Below are 16,316 nucleotides of genomic sequence, written 5' to 3'. Positions count from 1 at the left end.
AAAGACATAAAAAGTAATACGACAATTTACCAAATTATTTGAATGATTTAAAGTTAAGAGGTTGCAGTACATTGAAACTCTTCCCCCAAATGGGGAATGGAGAACCCTGTGCCCGTCTGTGCTGAGCTACATAAGTGTCTTCCACCGCTTGAGGGAACGATGGTATGGCCATTAAACAAAAATAAAACATGAAAGATTCTGTGAATATGCCTAGAAGTTACGCCCAATTATGCTTGGCACGCACTGCCATTCAATACTGCGACATGTCAGCTGCAGCTGCGTCAGCCAGACATCATACACACAAATGCTCTCTTCACAAATTGAAGTGTTGGCTATATAAACTCACTGTACAAGCTTGGTTTCAATTGGCTACTGAAAAGTGCGACAGCAAAAATCCACACATCATACGTGTGGTGACGTGGACTCTGTAAATGCCTGGTCCCACGAATGCTGAAACTCCTCAGAGGAGAGATGCTCACATCCCACAGGCACCACACACGCACGAACCATTCATTTACGGCAGACAAACCTGCTATTCGGCCGGGCAGACATTTTATGTTTTTGGCTCTGGCACTCCTGCGTCCTGGCACTCCTGTATTGAAAAGAAATCATGCAACTTTTCTGCATATGTCCCCAATACAGTCACCCAAAAATTTAAGTGGCCCTATAAATGCATGCATGGCTTTTGATACAGGATGCACCATCTGACTCCACCGTCTTGAGTTGGGAAGACGCACTGCACTGTTAGGGTACAATTACACGCCCTTCCTCAGTGCTTGTGGCCACGCCCCAAAGGCTCCACTGTTGCACTGAAAGAGTGCTCCTGGGCATCAAAGGCCATGCACTCCGATGATCACCTTTCCTTTTGGCCCACTGTACGCCAACTGGAAGTTAGAGACAATGGCTTTTTTGCTTACCCGTGTAAATTTTTTGGCAACTTTTTTGCACCAAGGAATTTGATGAAAACCACCAAATTGTCACCAAAAGCTTTTGATTCGGCTTAGCGTGGTCTCCTTTTGCACAAACTTACGTCATTTAATTTAGACCTAAATGTGATAATCTGGATCGAAAATTATTTAAAGCATCGTCGCCAGGGTGTTGTTTTGAATGGAAAAGCATCCAATTATGTTGACGTGACATCAGGTGTGCCACAGGGCTCTGTTTTAGGTCCTTTGTTGTTTTTAGTTTATATCAACGATATTTCGGTTGGTATCTCATCGTCTATCCGGCTTTTTGCCAATGATTGTATAGTCTACCGGAAAATTAAGAGCGAGCAGGATGCCTCCCAACTTCAAAACGACTTGGTGCGCATTCATGACTGGTGTACGTGGAAAATGTCTTGGAATTTTAATAAGTGCGTTAACCTTTGTTTTTCAAAGAAGAAAAAGGAGATCGAATATGGATACTGTATAAATGGTGTGCCAGTTACCACGAAGACAACTTACAAATACCTGGGTGTTTTCTTTTCTTCTGACTGTTCATGGAATGTACGTGGATTATGTTGTCGCGAAAGCTGCGAGAGTGTTAAACTTTATTCAGCGTAACTTAAGATGTTCGCATCAGTGACTTAAAGAATGTGCGTATTTGATGTGTGTACGACCAGACTTAGAATACGCCTGCGCTGCCGTGGATCCGGTGCAGGTATCTCTCAGTGATAAGATAGAAAAAATACACAACAGGGCAGCAAGGTTCATCCTGGGATGGTATCAATGGCAGGAAAGCTATACCGCTATGAAGCAAGAATTGCATTGGGAGCTGCTTTCATCACGTAGAAGAAAATTGCGATTAAAACTTCTATATTTAATATTTAATAATAAAACTGGAATCAACAAGGATATACGTATTTGCAGGTGCCATATTATTTGTCAAATAGAATTGATCATTCCTTTAAACTCAGGGAATACCGTCCCAGGACTGGAATTTTTGCAAATTCTTTGTCAAAACGATACACGAGTGGAATGGGCTCTCCAATGTACAAGTGTCTGCTGTGAATGAAAACTTTTTTTCGAACCTGTAACCCCCCTGCTATAACGCCTTCGGGTGCTGCAGGTATACGTTGAATAAAGAATAAATTGAAACAATGCTTACCAAGCATGGCTCCCTGCTTGTTATAATTTAAAAAGGCATGCCGCACCCTTTGAAAAAAAAAAAAAAGCAATGCCTGTCCTCCCAGTTTTGGCGTCTCTCCCATTTAAATTAAACTGCTGGTGCCAGTATATATTTGTGTTCTTGGCACATCTACTGATATAAGCCAGCTTACTTTGTACCTTACTGTACCTTTAATGGAAAAGGTTACCAGAGCATATCCCCAGTCTGAATACAGCATGTTCTACTTGAACAAGTTCAAATAAGTAGATTAGACTATTTTTGACAAGGTAAACCTTTGGCAGGAATACATCGTTATGACAGTGATAGCACAATGAAAACATGGACAAAAGGTTTACTTAGTTTGTAGACAAACAAAAATGCACGCCAGAAGAGATATCAAACTTCAAAGTTTGCTTTCTGAAGTTCCCACGAAAAGGATTCATGAAGCAGTGGACATGAGTGCAATCTGTTAAGGAGCCCCCTATTTTGATGAAACAGCACTGAGCATTCTTCTCACAATGCTCCCAGGTCAGTCTCACCTGTCAAAACCAACATGCATGTCAGCACCAAGGACGAGACTTCATGGAAAAGGAGCAACGGTGTTCAGCTATTTTTCACAAACTGACAAAATCGGGGGAATCTGCGATTTGCCGTTGTTCGCTACCTGCACGCCCGATTGCTACGGTTCATTCCAGCCACGTCAACAGTGTGCCTGACGCATAACATACGGCACGATGTTACACAACGTACAACAACTTTTCAGCCATTTCTTCGTCGACCTGACGAAACTGCCGGGCTGCTGCATTTCGCTGCTCCTCCCGGCCGACTGCATTGCAGGTGAGAGCCAGCCAGTAGGCGGCATCTCTGATCCCCTTTTTCAGGTGCACCTTGGAGAACATGTCCAGGGCCAACGTGGCCAGTCTAATGGCTTCACCAGCAGCTTGCTTGCCCTTGCTAGAGTACGCACACTTTGCGAGCAGCAGGTGCAGTTGCCCGATATCTGCACAGTTTCCCTGCGACAGAATGTGCGTGACCACTTCCTCGAGCAGCAAGCTCGCGTGCCCCGGGAGGCCGATCTGGAACTGCACCTCTGCCATCAGCACACACAGCACGGCGCGTATGTAGGCCAAGTGGTGCTTCTCCGCATGATTGAGGCCCCTGCAGAGGATGGGAATCGCCAGCACTGGCTGTGCAGCTTCGATGAAGGTCTCGGCCTTCAACAGGTACAGCCGGCCCTGGAAGTGCGGCAGCGTGCCCACGAAGCCCTTAGCGGGGTCCGAGCAGTCGCGGAACAGCGTATCCACCAGGTCCACCGCTGCCGTGAAGTGGCCCTGCCACAGGAGGGAGCGGGCCCTGCAGAGGTCGCCCTCGTAGCGGTCCAGCACCCGCATGCCCGAGGCCGCCCTCTCCACCAGGGGCCAGTCCGCCCTGCACAGGGCCACGTGGAGACCGGTGGTGAGGTGGCACAGCTTGAGCACGCGGTACGAGTCCGAGTAGGGCGGGAAGAGCGACTTGGCGAAGCTGAGCACGTGCCGGGCGCTCTGGTAGTGGCCCTGCCAGGTCAGGGCCAGGGCGAGGTTGCGCAGGGCCAGGGCCGTCACTTCGCCCGCGGGCTGCACGCCCGACGCCCGCAGGGGGTCCCCCCGGGCGGCGTGCAGCAGCCACTGCGCCTGCAGCTGCGCCACGCCGTGCCAGCCGTAGAAGCCCCACAGGGCCGCCCGCTGCGCGAGGGCAGTGCCGGCCGGCTCGGCCAGCGTGTGCTGGCAGTTGAGCAGGTCGCTCTTGGCCAGCAGCTCGAGCACCGCGCCGGGCGCCACGCCGGCCTCCCCCTCGACGCGGGCCAGCGCCTGGATGCCCAGCGAGGCCACGCCGTGCAGGCCCAGCTCCGAGGCGCGCGTGACGAGGCAGCGCAGCCGGGATGGGTCGCAGCGGCCGCCCTGCAGCCGGCACAGGAAGGCGAGCGCGTGCTGCAGGAAGCCCGCGTCGGCCGCGTCCTGCGCCAGGGTGACCGCCTCGCGCACGGCCACCAGGGCCTCGGCCGGGTGGCCCATCCGCGAGTGCAGCGTGGCCAGGTTGTGCGAGGCGTGGCGCAGGCTCCGCGTCGCGTCCTCGGCCTTCGCATCCGCCGTCCGGTCGAAGTGGTGCCGCAGGCTGTCGTCGGCGCCGCTGTACTCGCGCACGGCGAGGCAGTTGAGGAAGCTGAGGTAGTGCGCCTCCACCAGGTCGCTGGCCAGGAGCTCGCTGACGCGGCGCTGCAGCTGCGGCGGCGCCAGCGCGGCCTTCTGGTTGAGCTGCATCAGCATCACCTGCTGGGCCAGGAACAGGTCCGACTGGCGCTGCGTGGCGGCCAGCCGTCCCGGCCCGAGGGCGGGGGGCCGCATCGCGTGGTCGAAGTACGCGGCGAAGCACCTGTGCAGCCGGGCGAGGCCGCTGAAATTCAGCTTGTCCAGCGCCAGCAGCATGCGCCGCACGAAGAGGCCCAGCACGCTGCTCTTGTGCAGCACTGCGCGCGTGGCCGGGTCGGCGAGCAGGTTGTCAAAGTTGGGCGCGTAGTCCATGATGCCTGCCACACCGGCGTCGCGGATCGCGGTCAGCTCCGTGGTGAACAGCTCCAACGTTCTCGGGTGCAGCACTGGACGCAACGCGGCCAGCAGCTCGCTGAGGGTGATGTCGGGGCTCTGGAGAAGCTTCAGCGAGAGAATAGCGAAGTCCCGCGACTGCTGAGTTGTGTGCGCCCACGGTTCCACGTCTGGCTGGACATGCCGCCCAGTCTTCACGCGACAGTACTCGGAAATTAGCGCCAGAAGCGCGAGTTTGTGACCCGTGATGGAGTCTTTCGGAGGATTGGTGAACACTGCTGGTGTCCACTGCCCGCTGTCCATACTCGTAGCCGGCATCGTGCACTTTTCCTTGCCTTACGACGTCCTTACAAAAGCAACGATTCCATATTTTCTACCTTGTCTGCGAAGTTTTGCTACCACCCGGCGGATATGTAACCATGTAACTATAGTGCCTCTGTCCGGACCATTTTGGTTTTGCATTACAACGTTACTTACAATGGTGTTGACGGTTCGTCGCCGCAGCGCCACAGAACCAGAACAGGGATGATTTTGCAGCGCGCGAAAAACAGCCCAGTGGTCGACCGTGGCACCGTGGCGCCCTTTCAGTTCATGCAGCGCACTCACCACGTTTGCGATTGAGGCATTTCCACAAATAAAATTGATGTTCTAATAATTTTTTATTAAAAAAATATTTCTTCACTTACTTTTTTGCGCCTGAATTGTTTGTTTACCAACTAAAAGTAAAAAAATCAGCGTCGTCTGCTTGCACGCCGCTTTTAGCTGTGCACTCTGCACAGCTGCACTCTGCGATCAGACGATCAGAAAAGTAGAGCATAGAGTTTCTCAGGTAATATTGAGAAACTCTATCGAGTAGAGTAGTATTGTGATTAGACGGATGAACTAGCCAAATTTCCAGGGGCGAATGCAACGAATCCAAGCCAAAAACATTACTCTATCCTCGATTATCCATAGAGATAATCTGGAGATAATCCATATAGATCATCCACGGAATGCCCGAGACAAATTTTTCTTCCTCTATGCCGGGACGCGGCCAGGCGCTTGATTTTTTCTATTTAGTCCTATAAAACTTTTGGTCCGAGGGCAGTCCGAGGACTGTTCTCAGACGAGGAAGCCCGTTATGTTACCAATGACGTCACATATGCATCAGTCATTTTTTTTTTTTTACAAAAAGATATTTTACAAATTTTGCTGAACAAGTACTAGGTGAAGCACACAATAATTTTTAATAACGTTTACGTGCTGTTTTTTTTTTTTTTTAAATGCCTTCCGTTTGGTTTAGTTCAGCATGAGAAGAGCGCTGAATACTTGCTCGATTCAGGACTGCTCTGAACACTCTGAACTGCTCCAGAGCAGCTCCGTTGTTTCATTTACGATAATTTTTTTATTGCAAGAACAGTTCCTTGCAGCCCACGAACTGTAAGCAAACGAGAAACTTTTTGCCACGAACTGCCTCAGGACTGGCAAGCTCACCCCCATCCTGCGTCATGCTCACGTGCGTAAACAAGTGCACAGAGTGAGACAGTGAGCAGCGTAAGTGGCGTAAGCGCGTAAGTGGACAAGTGAAAGTTTGGCGTCCTACAAGTGTTCCTATTCCACCCAAATGATTGGTACCGTTAACAAACAGCTACATCATTTTGCTGTGCGTTAATTCGCTTGTCATCCAAGTTCTGGTGAAACCACGTCTGCCGCACACCGCGCATCCGTGGTAGGGGCTCATTGCGCAAGGATTTCTTTCTGCGTGATTCACTGATTCTTATTTGAATTGGCGCAATTTTGTGAAAACGTGCCCTTTTCGTTGTTTGCAGCGGTGTGTTTGCCGAGGTGAAAAAAAAAAAGAAAGCGTTTAGACACGCGTTACTACTTACGACGACTACGACAGGACCCAAAATGGTCGAACTAAAACTAAATTTGACCTAATTTTAGGTGCGTAGAATATTGAGGTGCCATGGGCAAGACTACAGGATGGCAAGTAGCAGAACGAGGCAACACCTGAGAAGGGAAACGATAAAACTAACTAGAAAAAGGAAAAAGACTTCCAGAGACAGAGCGTTGCACTGCCGCTTCAGGACGAACTGGCGATCTCAACCCGTGAAAGAAAATTGCGTGAATGACAACCTAATGACGACAATGATGAAGCCAGCAGTAGCTGTTGGAGGATTTGAACGTAGTACAGGGAATGGTAAACTATCTCGGTAAACTAAAGACTTTATTGTAAAATATAGGAAGACGAAAGTGTAGAAAATGGAAAAGCGAATCGCATTGGAAGAGTGGTCGAAATTAGTGAAGAAATGTTAGTGACATGCATTCCTACAAGATGCCAAAAATTGGAAACGTTAAAAACAAGCAGGAGCTTAAAAGGCAACTAGGAAGCAGCAGTCAGTTCGCAAAGATATAATGTGTGCACTCAGAGATGAAAGGTTACATTATGCACAACATGGACAAGACTAAGTACCTGAAAAATTTTATGCCCAGTCGTGCACTAGGAGCGTTGTGTATGGAGACAGTACTGCCAGGAATAAGCTTAATGTCATGAAGTCCCAGCAGTCAAGATGAGGTAGAAGTGCACGCTGAAGGGCATGAGCAGCGAGAACGCTGCACAGGAGGAGGCATAACTGTGGATCTACTGAAGGACGGTGGAGAAAATGTGCAAGAAAAGCTCCCAATTCTCAGATGGTCTCGCAACTTTAACAGCACGCCTAGCCTCAAGCCGCTTAACTTTGGAGGACGTGCACATGACGCACGTGCAGGATAACCTTTCACAAGAGTGAAAATTTCTGGTAACGAAACTGCAGATGAGGCAAGGAGACTCTTTCCACAAGTGTCTGTCATGTGGGATTTACAGGGGTGCAGTATCCTTAATTAAGCAGCGTGTGCAATTCCATTCTTATGAGTCTGGATGCACACAGAGTGTCATTACTTTCTGCTAAAAGATTAATTGTGCGAAGATGGGCATGCACAGATTGCAACATTAGGTTAATTGCATTGCATAGAACATTGAGGTTTTAGTGGATGTACCTGGAGTAACATCAGATATGCTTGGTTGCCTTGTTTGGAATGCTCACTCTTTACACAATTGCTGGTGTTGCCTGTGCGTGAAAAAAAAAAAAAAAGTCCTTTCCTCTGTGAGGCTGCATCACGGAATGTGTTGTTTTGTAGATGAAAGCGTTTTACCTTTTGCAAAAGAATGTTGAGTGTCCATCTGTGTGTGAGTGATGCATCTCCAATGGCTGCCTTGCCTTGCCTGGAAGGTACATGCATTGAGCAGGATGAAACTGGCAGAGGCGCTTACGTACAACCATGTTTTTACTGGAACCAAGAGTGCGTCACATGTTGTGGTGAGCTTCTGCAGTGGCGAGCACGCTTTTTGACCTTGGCCAAAGGATGAAACTGTGGTTGAGAGACGTTGATCGCTGGAACCAGGCGTGTCGCCACCATTGTGAAGTTTTCGTTTGTCCGTGCATGGGCCCCCTGTGACGTGGTGCGGCAGGCAATGAGTGAGCGGCCGTCCCTGCTGTGCCTGCCGGACCTGGCTCTGCACCTGGTGTGCCTGCATCTGGGGGAGCCGTTTGACGTGCTCAGCCTGGGCGCCACCTGCCGCCGCCTGCACCGGCTGACGTCGAGCGAGTCCCTGTGGACCCGCCTGGCCCTGTCCTGGTGCCGGGGCATGTGGCACTGCCTGCCCCCCCTGCCCCCCTGCCCTCCACCCGAGCACCCCAAGCAGTGGCTGCTGCGGCTCCTCAGGCGCTGTGCCGCCCGGCAGAAGGCCACGCTGGACCGGTGCAGCTTCGACAGCGGGGAGACCTGGGAGAGGATTGACGGGGCTCGCTTCGCCTGCAAGGTGCGTCGGCCACCTTTCGCACACTCAGTAGCCCAGGGATTCAGTAGTCGACCTGCGCGTTTCCTGCCTCGGGCTTCTTTGCAGGTGGCCATGCTGAGCTACACCTACAGGGCTGTCGACGAGCGGGTGTCGCCGTTCGTGCTGCTCCGCCGCTGGCTGTACGATGTGGCCCTGTACCGGCGGCAGAACCCAGCCGTGCGCTTCCACGACAGAAATGCGCAGCTGAGTCAACAGTGCGTCTCGAAACTGGCAGCCCTGGGCCGGGCGCGAGAGGGCGACCTCCGTGGCCGGAAGCAGCCCAACATTGACCCCCGCTACTACATCGCGCACGTCGGCACCTCAGTGGGGGCAGCCTGGACCCAGGAGCTGTTCCCGTCGGGTCCCTCGGGGAGCACTTGCCCGTTGCTGGCGTGCCCCTCCGAGCCCGGGTACTCCGCCGAGTCTTCGGGCGTCGACGGACTGGTGACTTGCGTCTCCTACGTGCTGGGGAAGCACGTGGAAGAGGCAGGCCTGGCCAGGCACCAGGCGCTGGCATGGATGGCGAGCCTCGTGGGACAGGCCTGTGCAGCCTTGGAGCGCACCTTCAGCCGCCACCTGCTGGAGGTGCGTGCGCGGTGGCCGTCGTGTCCCATTGCCCACGCGGTCTTCAGCATGGCTGAACAGGGATGGCCTGACCTGGCCACTTGGCAGGTGAGGAGGCCACTTACATGGGGGCCAGCTTTCAAAGGGAGCTTCCATTACGTGCATTCCATTTCTTGTTTAAAGGGAACTGAGGTGTGAAAAAAGTTGGCACATATTGGTAGATTACAGCATGCCAGTACAAGTATACCACTCGTAGGAGCGGTATGTGTTTAGGAATGGAGAAATTGCCAAAAGAGTGAATATGGCTATTGCCACCGATTTTGGCCACTACAATTTGTGGCGTCACAAAACATTCATTGTTTGTGGGGTTTAACGTGCCAACGCTACACAGGCGATGAGGCGTGCTGTAGTGGAGGGCTCCGGATTAATTTTGACCACCTGGGGATCTTTAACGTGCGCCAAAACACACAGGCGCTTTCACTTTTCACCTCCATCAGATGTCACATAACATGAATTGCGAAATGGTATTGGCAAAGCTTCCCTGAGCAGTTCTCTGAATTAAAAGAGTGAGATGAAGGCATACAAGTGTCAAATGAATACATCTGTAAACAATCCTACTGAGCGAATGATTACTGAGAACCATACCTCTCCTGAGCCACCCTATTATGTTTAAGCTGCCTCACTTCCACAGATTGTAGCCACATTACAGTGTTGCTTCTGGTGATATGCTTCACCTCTGGGTGCAAACATTCACTGCCGGTGAATGCAAGGGCTACCGTACGTACTTACTGCCAGTTCACACGTACACATGACAGCCAGTGGCTGAACTCCGAGGTTATTGGTGCAGTCAGCCACTTGCTGGGGTGGCTGGAAACTTGGTTGACAGCAACCTGCCAACCTCTCCACACATTTTCCCAGGTGACAGCATCGCACGCAAGCACTTGGTCAGGGGCAGGGCTGGAGGGTGAGCCAGTGTGGCTCCCTGTGGGCACCTTTCGGCATCGTCTTTGTGTTGAGAAGTTATTCACTCTTTAGTACCCCTTTAACACTTTCGTGACCACGGAATAATCGTTTGTTTTTGGGTTTTCCAGGAAATATGTTTTTCCTTCCACAGAAAATGACTGATGCTGAAGTGCAAGGTATGAAATGATAGAAGAAGGATAGGTCTGTCCAACAGTAACAGTTTAGAACAACAGATTTATTACGAATACTGGAAATATAATCCCTGTAAGTATGAAAGTTATTTACATACATACAAGTACTAAGTCCTATCATGCCACTGTGCAAAGCAGTCTCTCGACACGGTGAAACAAAGGCTCGCTCCACTCCTTGTGCAGCCGGCTCCAAGTGGTCTCACCCAAATGAAGTTGACACCCTTCAGATAAGAGCTGTGACCTTTAGGACAGGCCGGATATGTTTTCATCAACGAGCGACAGCGGTAAGACGGCTGGAGGAGAAACAGAAGGTTACCGGCGGATACCTGCTGATGTTCTGGGGCGATTTGGTGCTTTTCGCTGTCTGTACTGAAGTCTGATGAATCGAAGTCATATTCCGTGTCTGTGCTGCTACCATCATCCAGAGATTACAGCTCGGATTCATCGAAATTCGTCGAAATTCACCGTTACCGTGGAGCATCGGCTGACTGAATCGATGCCTTTAAAAATCCCCCCGCCAGGGGGGATTTTTGTTGCGCACAACCTTTGTTGCGCACAACAACACTGGTTGCGCACAACCAGTGTTGTGCGCAACGGCGTTCCAAGGAACGGTGTTCCTGGAACTAGTTACTTTTGTCAGGAACGGAGGAACGCCACCGTTCCATTAAGAGTGGAACTGTAACGGTAACTCGTTACGTTTACAAAGGAATGGCAGAGGGAACGGCGTTCCTTCTGGAAACGTTTCATCGCTAGGATTTGGCTGTTTTTGATGCCAAGGCTTTACGGCGCTGAGGCTAGAACAAAAAGCCACAGGCCAGTAATGTGTTTAACTTCCTATAAGCTGCCCAATTGCCCGCCCTTCCGCAGATAGTGCTTCCTCGAAGGTCAAAGACAGAAGAATAAGCACGCAGCGGACTGCAGCCTGTTGGGCAGGCTGCACCGGGTGCGCACGGCCTTGTCGCTACGTCAGCTGCAGATGCGCATGAGCACGAGACAGATGCTTCGGCGCCCCTTTGATTCGTCATCAGCCGCAACCTCTTCTTTTGTGCATAAGAGTGGAACGCGAAAACCGAGCAGGAGAAGATGCGACTGTACCGTGTTCATCGCACACGTGTTATCTACAGTACACGCAGCCGTGCCAACCGAAGGGACCGTACGAGACTTTTCTGCTGTCTGTCAATGGACACCTGGGTCGCCAGCGTTGCGCTCATAGCGTGTAAAAACAAGGCGTGAAGTTCTGAGCCTGAGATTCTTGAAATATTGCCGCTGCCGCCCAAAGCGAGGCGAGAGCTATTTCATTTCGTGCGCAACAGCAACCATCCCCGACAGTTGCAAGCCAAATCTGGCCTTGGGCGTTCTCTCGTCCTACGGCACGAACATGGGGCTCGCACGTGCCGCCGTGAACTTCCTTACGCACCGAGCGGACCATTGGTTTCGTGATGTGCCCACTGACAGGCTTGCTTTGATGATTGGTTTTCAAATTTGGCTGGTAGTTATTGCGCCACCTTTCCTTCGCATCATAGCAGTACAACGAATGTGGTGTATTGTTACGGGCTGGTTCCGACCAGTGCTTCAGCCGGAAAGTGATGGCGAGCCGAGTAGCGTATACCCAAGTAGGGTTACTAACCGTCCCGGATTCTGCGAGACTGTCCCGACTTTTCATACAACGTCCCAAGTCCCGTGCCATCCCTGTCTGGATAGCTATATGTCCCGGATTCGTTCCGAACCGCCCAGTTAGGAACTTTTTTTGCGACCCAAAGGACGCTGAACAAGGCACGTCACGCTTCGTAACACCAAGTTAGCGCAAAGTTGCACTTCAGGTAAAGCTGAACTTCCACGTGAAGTGCGACAACATTCACGAGTACATTCTCCAGCAAGAACAATTGTTGCGAGCAGCATGTAGCCAGATGAAGTACCACTTCAAGAGGCCGCAACAATAATAAAACAATGGATTCGTCTGAAAAATACCGCCATAAATAAAACCCATTTCGTTACCTCCCAGTGCTGTTAGGGTACACCCCCCCTCTTCCCCCGTCCTGACTTCCTTCATTGAAGCGTTGGTAACCCTAAGCTGGTGGCTGCTGCCATTCGCAGAGTTCCTCCGTCCCGACAACGAGATGCCGGAGGCCAAGCCTAAAAACTGTAGTGTAAAGTTACAGCAGACAAGGGTGCGGCAGAAAGGCGACCATTAAGTCTCAATCCGGCGAAGCAACACTCTGAAGCTCTGTTTTTGACGCACTGGTTCTGATGCTCGTGCTTGCGAGAATTTAAGGAGCAAACCACAACGGTCAAAGTTATGCGCACGGCACCACAGAGTGTTTCAATGGCCTTCAAATCAAATATACACAAAACAACCACTCTCCGTGGAGAGTGCGGGTTGTATGCTAGCACACGCCTATGAGCACATACGGAGGCAGTCTCCTGAGCCTGAGAGAATGAACCAACTTATCCTCACGTATAACACGGTAGAACCCTTAAGAGCTTTAGTGGAACGGCTTTTAAACATTACCAACAAAGTGTGGACAAAAAAAAAAAAAAAAAAAAAACGGGCTCGTCTCTCTGAGTTCGAACAAAGGAGTCTACTAAGTTGCGAATATGTATTCTGGACCTTCTTTTCTTACTCATACTGTAATATTCAATCAGCATTCATGAAACGTCTGTGTATTGTTCCTTTCGATGCGATTTTTTGTGCAAGACATTTATGTTCGTCCATGTGAGTAACTTCATTTGCACACCTGACTGCGCATTTGAAGACACAAGTGGAAAGCACCACGTGTGTTGCAGTTGTAATAGACGAGCACCACACTTGCAGTTTTAAACATGTCTGGAATATGTCTGGTGCTCTCTAAAAAATTCGTCTATGATTGTTTTTCCAAATAATATGCTGCCGGAGGTGTTCATATTTGTATCATATAGTACGTAGTTCAATGCGAGGGCTAAATTGCTCACTTCATTTCGCCTCAAGATTATCCGGCAACACATTTTAATTAAAAAAATCAAATGTAACGTTAATGTAACAGCCCGTAACAATGTTCGAAGTGTAACTGGAACGCGTTCCTTTATCAATATAGGAACTTGTAACAAGAACTCGTTTCAAAATTGGGAAGGAACGAGCAACGAGCTTTCGATCCTATTTTAGTGGAACGTGTACAACACAGGGCGAAACTGATGAAATATTTCCTCTTTTACCCTTTGGATAGCGTTAGCTGTCCAGAAGCGCTCAGGGAGGGCCAAAATTTAAATTTGTGTTCATCGACGACATTCTATCAGTGGGAACAGGCGCGGTCACGAAAGTGTTAAAGATTGAACTTGCCTGCTTTTGTGAACGAGAAATAAAGATATGCAAATTGACTGGTTTATGTGAAACTTGATGAGAATGTTAGTCATCTTGAATTAAGTAACCTTGTGCAGTCGAGTCTCATGAATTCAAACTCAAGGCAGACGAAAAATTTGGTTGGCTTAAAGGAAGCCCATTACAATCGCAGTGCTCCATAAAGCAGTGCATGTTGACTGACGTAGCACACAAGTGAGGGGTACCAGAGCACTTGCTTACACCGGCTGCGGCAGTGATCAGTGATTCAGGCCTGCGCATCGTTGTTCTGCCACGACGCACTTGTCAAGCATCAGTCGGAGCTTGCATCCGACTTCTCCGGGCAAAGTTTGTACCGTGCAGCGGTGTCCGGCCCGACACCAAGTCGGTTGCACTAGGTGGGGGCATCCATTTGTTGGCCTCTGCACTTGCACTGCGAGACGGACCAGCAGATAGTGCACCGCGTATTGCAGCTGCAGTGCTGGGTTAGAGCTGCCACCACAGGGCTTTGGCCACCAGTCCGAGCGTGCTTGGCAGTGTGCGTACAGTGCGCATCAGGCTTGGCTGGGGCATGCTAACGCACGGATCCGGAGGGTGCTGGCGACATCTGCTGGTGGCTGCTGGGTTGGAGATTTCTTTCCATTGCGTGTGCGGGAGTCTCGCACAGCGCCAGGCCGGTTGTCCTTTCACACGGGCCAGTCTGGCTTGCGGACACCACCACCCACGAGGGGCGAATGTCTTCCACAGTGCAAGCAATGGGTTGTGACAGGCCAGATACAGGTGTCCTTTGATGCAGTGCAATTGCACAAAACGAGCTGTGATAAGCTTCTCAATCTCACACATCTAAAACAAAAAGAACACAAGAACGCCCTGCAGTGCTCTTGGTCAAACCTTCTTTTTGTGGTTAGATGCGCTGATAATGCATCGAGTCGACCGCCGCGCTTATCTCCCATGTCCCTGCTTACAGCTGGCATTGCAGAACAGGAGTGGCCCTTGCGGGTGGCCATGTCTGCGAAATAGTGGCCCATGCTAAACGACGACCAGCTCGAGGCTCTCCGAGGTCCGCGCACGTGCTATGGCTAGCCATCTCCAGCCCAGCCGATATTGGCAGATGTTGCCTGCCTGCTCTTGAGCTGCGCACTCGCTTGGCCTGGACAAGCCCGACACACACTGTGCACTGGTGTGCTTGTGCTCATGCATGAATTACCAGACATTTTTGCATTCAGGTACGTGCAGCGTTGAAAAGACCACACCTTCGGATCAAATGAACTAACGAAATGTTACTGTATTGGCATTTTCTTGTGGGCATATTGACAAAAGGACCACGCTTTTTCTCATTTGGACAGGTTCATCTTGACAAATTGGGCCTTCATTGGAGACACGTCATGGCCGAGTGTAGTGCATTACTCAGAGAGCATGACACACTGGATGCCATAGTTGACAAGGCAAGGATTCGGTGGAGGCATGCCCTGATGGCCGACATTGAAGCCACACTTGGTTGCACCAGTGTTACTAGGCTCAATCTGACAGACTGCGATGTTATTGGTGGCGACAATGCGCGTCAAGAGATGGCTGCAGCTGCGTTCGTCTCCCCTTCAGCCGTGCTGGTGACGTGGCAGCTGTTGGGCCGGGGCTCTTACTGAATAACGGAGGGGGCTCTAGTGCAGATCTTGCTGCTATGCATACTAACAATGTTTTCTTTTTCTTTCACAATAGGTTGATGTTAGGGTGTTGCGTTATGTCACAAGATAACTGTGCCAGGTTTGTACAAGGGCCTTTCTGTGGAAGTTGCAGCACAAATTTGGCAGAGCAAGCTGCTGCTTTTGCGGGGTGAAAGTATTAGCTTCTGTGAAATGTTTCCAAGTTCTGCACAGAGAAGCAAGTGTCAGCATACAGGCAAGAAAGCAAGGCCTGCATTTTTTCACTTACAATCCACCATAGCTGTTCAGGTAAAAAGCTGCAGTTTGCGCGAGATTTTGAACGTGCATCTTTGTATGGTGTGCACCACCCTGAAGCGGCGATCGAGTGACGTGCTGCACTTTTGTACAGAGTGCAACCTCATTAAATGAAACCAGACAAAACAGGGAGAGCACTTCTACCTGAAAAGGTCTATTAAAAAGAAGCACCAAACAGTGCTGTTGTAGCTGTTTCCTTTAAACAGATTCCATTTAACGAGGTTGCACTGCACTGGCAGCACTGGAGAGTGTGCCTCTTAGCATGGCAACAACAAACAGCACAGTACAGCCAAATCGCATTTCGTTTTCTTAGCTAGACTGGCGACAGCACGCACCCAACCGGCATCCACAAAACACACCCACTGAAGGCCGACCTGCCACAGCAAAGTGGCTCTATTCCAACTGACTGTGATGAGTTCCGCAGTGCGTTTATGCTCTTGCCTTTAGCCTCTGGTACAGGCTGCAGTATAGATGGTGATTATGCAACAGGTAGCTGCATGAATCCAATGTTGAGGCGCAGCATCAATGCTGGCATAAGACTTGTCGGCGAATTTAGCCAAAAGAAACGCTTTTGCATCTTACTAGGCTTAGGGATCCTCTGGAGCTTATTTTTGTAACAGTTTGTTTGTTGCTAAAAGGGAGAAGAAAGGCTTCTGTAGGTCCTACATTCCTGTTCCTAAAATAGAAATATTTTTGTATAGAAGAGTTCACTGAAAACGTATTTTTCTACGGCTAGAGTTGCAAGGTTACTGTTGCTCAATACCTGTTTCGGTAGCACGTGTACATGTTCTACTGTTTAAACCACTG

General features: G+C 50.3%; 2 protein-coding genes across 7 annotated transcripts; one reads left to right on the top strand and one right to left on the bottom strand.

The window, feature by feature from the left end:
* Positions 1-2,420: 2,420 nt before the first annotated feature.
* Ida (anaphase promoting complex subunit 5 ida) lies at positions 2,421-5,232 on the bottom strand. The gene has a single exon (XM_077675725.1). The coding sequence runs from the start codon at positions 4,983-4,985 to the stop codon at positions 2,826-2,828; it is 2,160 nt and encodes a 719-aa protein (XP_077531851.1). The 5' UTR covers positions 4,986-5,232; the 3' UTR covers positions 2,421-2,825.
* Positions 5,233-5,944: 712 nt separating this feature from the next.
* LOC144144329 (uncharacterized) lies at positions 5,945-16,146 on the top strand. 6 transcript variants are annotated; one of them, XR_013317217.1, is made up of 5 exons: positions 5,945-6,309; positions 8,158-8,508; positions 8,593-9,198; positions 14,522-14,780; positions 14,901-15,037. XR_013317217.1 is itself a non-coding variant. In XM_077675727.1 (4 exons), exons 1-4 carry the CDS (start codon positions 6,271-6,273, stop codon positions 15,195-15,197), a joined length of 1,293 nt encoding a protein of 430 aa, XP_077531853.1. In that variant the 5' UTR covers positions 5,950-6,270; the 3' UTR covers positions 15,198-16,146. The 6 variants fall into 6 exon arrangements, 5 of the variants coding, with proteins under 5 accessions (XP_077531853.1, XP_077531857.1, XP_077531855.1 ...); XM_077675727.1 differs by lacking the exon at positions 14,522-14,780 and having other exon boundaries at positions 5,950-6,309; positions 14,901-16,146; XM_077675731.1 differs by lacking the exon at positions 14,522-14,780 and having other exon boundaries at positions 5,951-6,162; positions 14,901-16,146.
* The last annotated feature ends 170 nt before the right edge of the window (positions 16,147-16,316 follow it).

The sequence above is a fragment of the Haemaphysalis longicornis genome, unplaced genomic scaffold (genome assembly GCF_048455015.1).
Source record: "Haemaphysalis longicornis isolate Haplotype H1 unplaced genomic scaffold, Haemaphysalis longicornis Haplotype H1 scaffold_7, whole genome shotgun sequence".
Taxonomy (NCBI): Eukaryota; Metazoa; Arthropoda; class Arachnida; order Ixodida; family Ixodidae; genus Haemaphysalis; species Haemaphysalis longicornis.
The sequence above is the reverse complement of the archived record's forward strand: the minus strand, read 5'-3'. Positions and strand labels throughout refer to the sequence as shown.

What these genes read in the sequence shown, in the direction of transcription:
- Ida (XM_077675725.1), bottom strand. Translation starts at nt 4,985, where the DNA reads ATGCCGGCTACGAGTATGGACAGCGGGCAGTGGACACCAGCAGTGTTC.
- LOC144144329 (XM_077675727.1), top strand. Translation starts at nt 6,271, where the DNA reads ATGATTGGTACCGTTAACAAACAGCTACATCATTTTGCT. An exon ending in AACAGCTACATCATTTTGCT is followed by an intron (nt 6,310 to 8,157) that starts GTGCGTTAATTC and finishes GTGGTGCGGCAG; the next exon opens with GCAATGAGTGAGCGGCCGTC. An exon ending in CTGACCTGGCCACTTGGCAG is followed by an intron (nt 9,199 to 14,900) that starts GTGAGGAGGCCA and finishes TCATTTGGACAG; the next exon opens with GTTCATCTTGACAAATTGGG.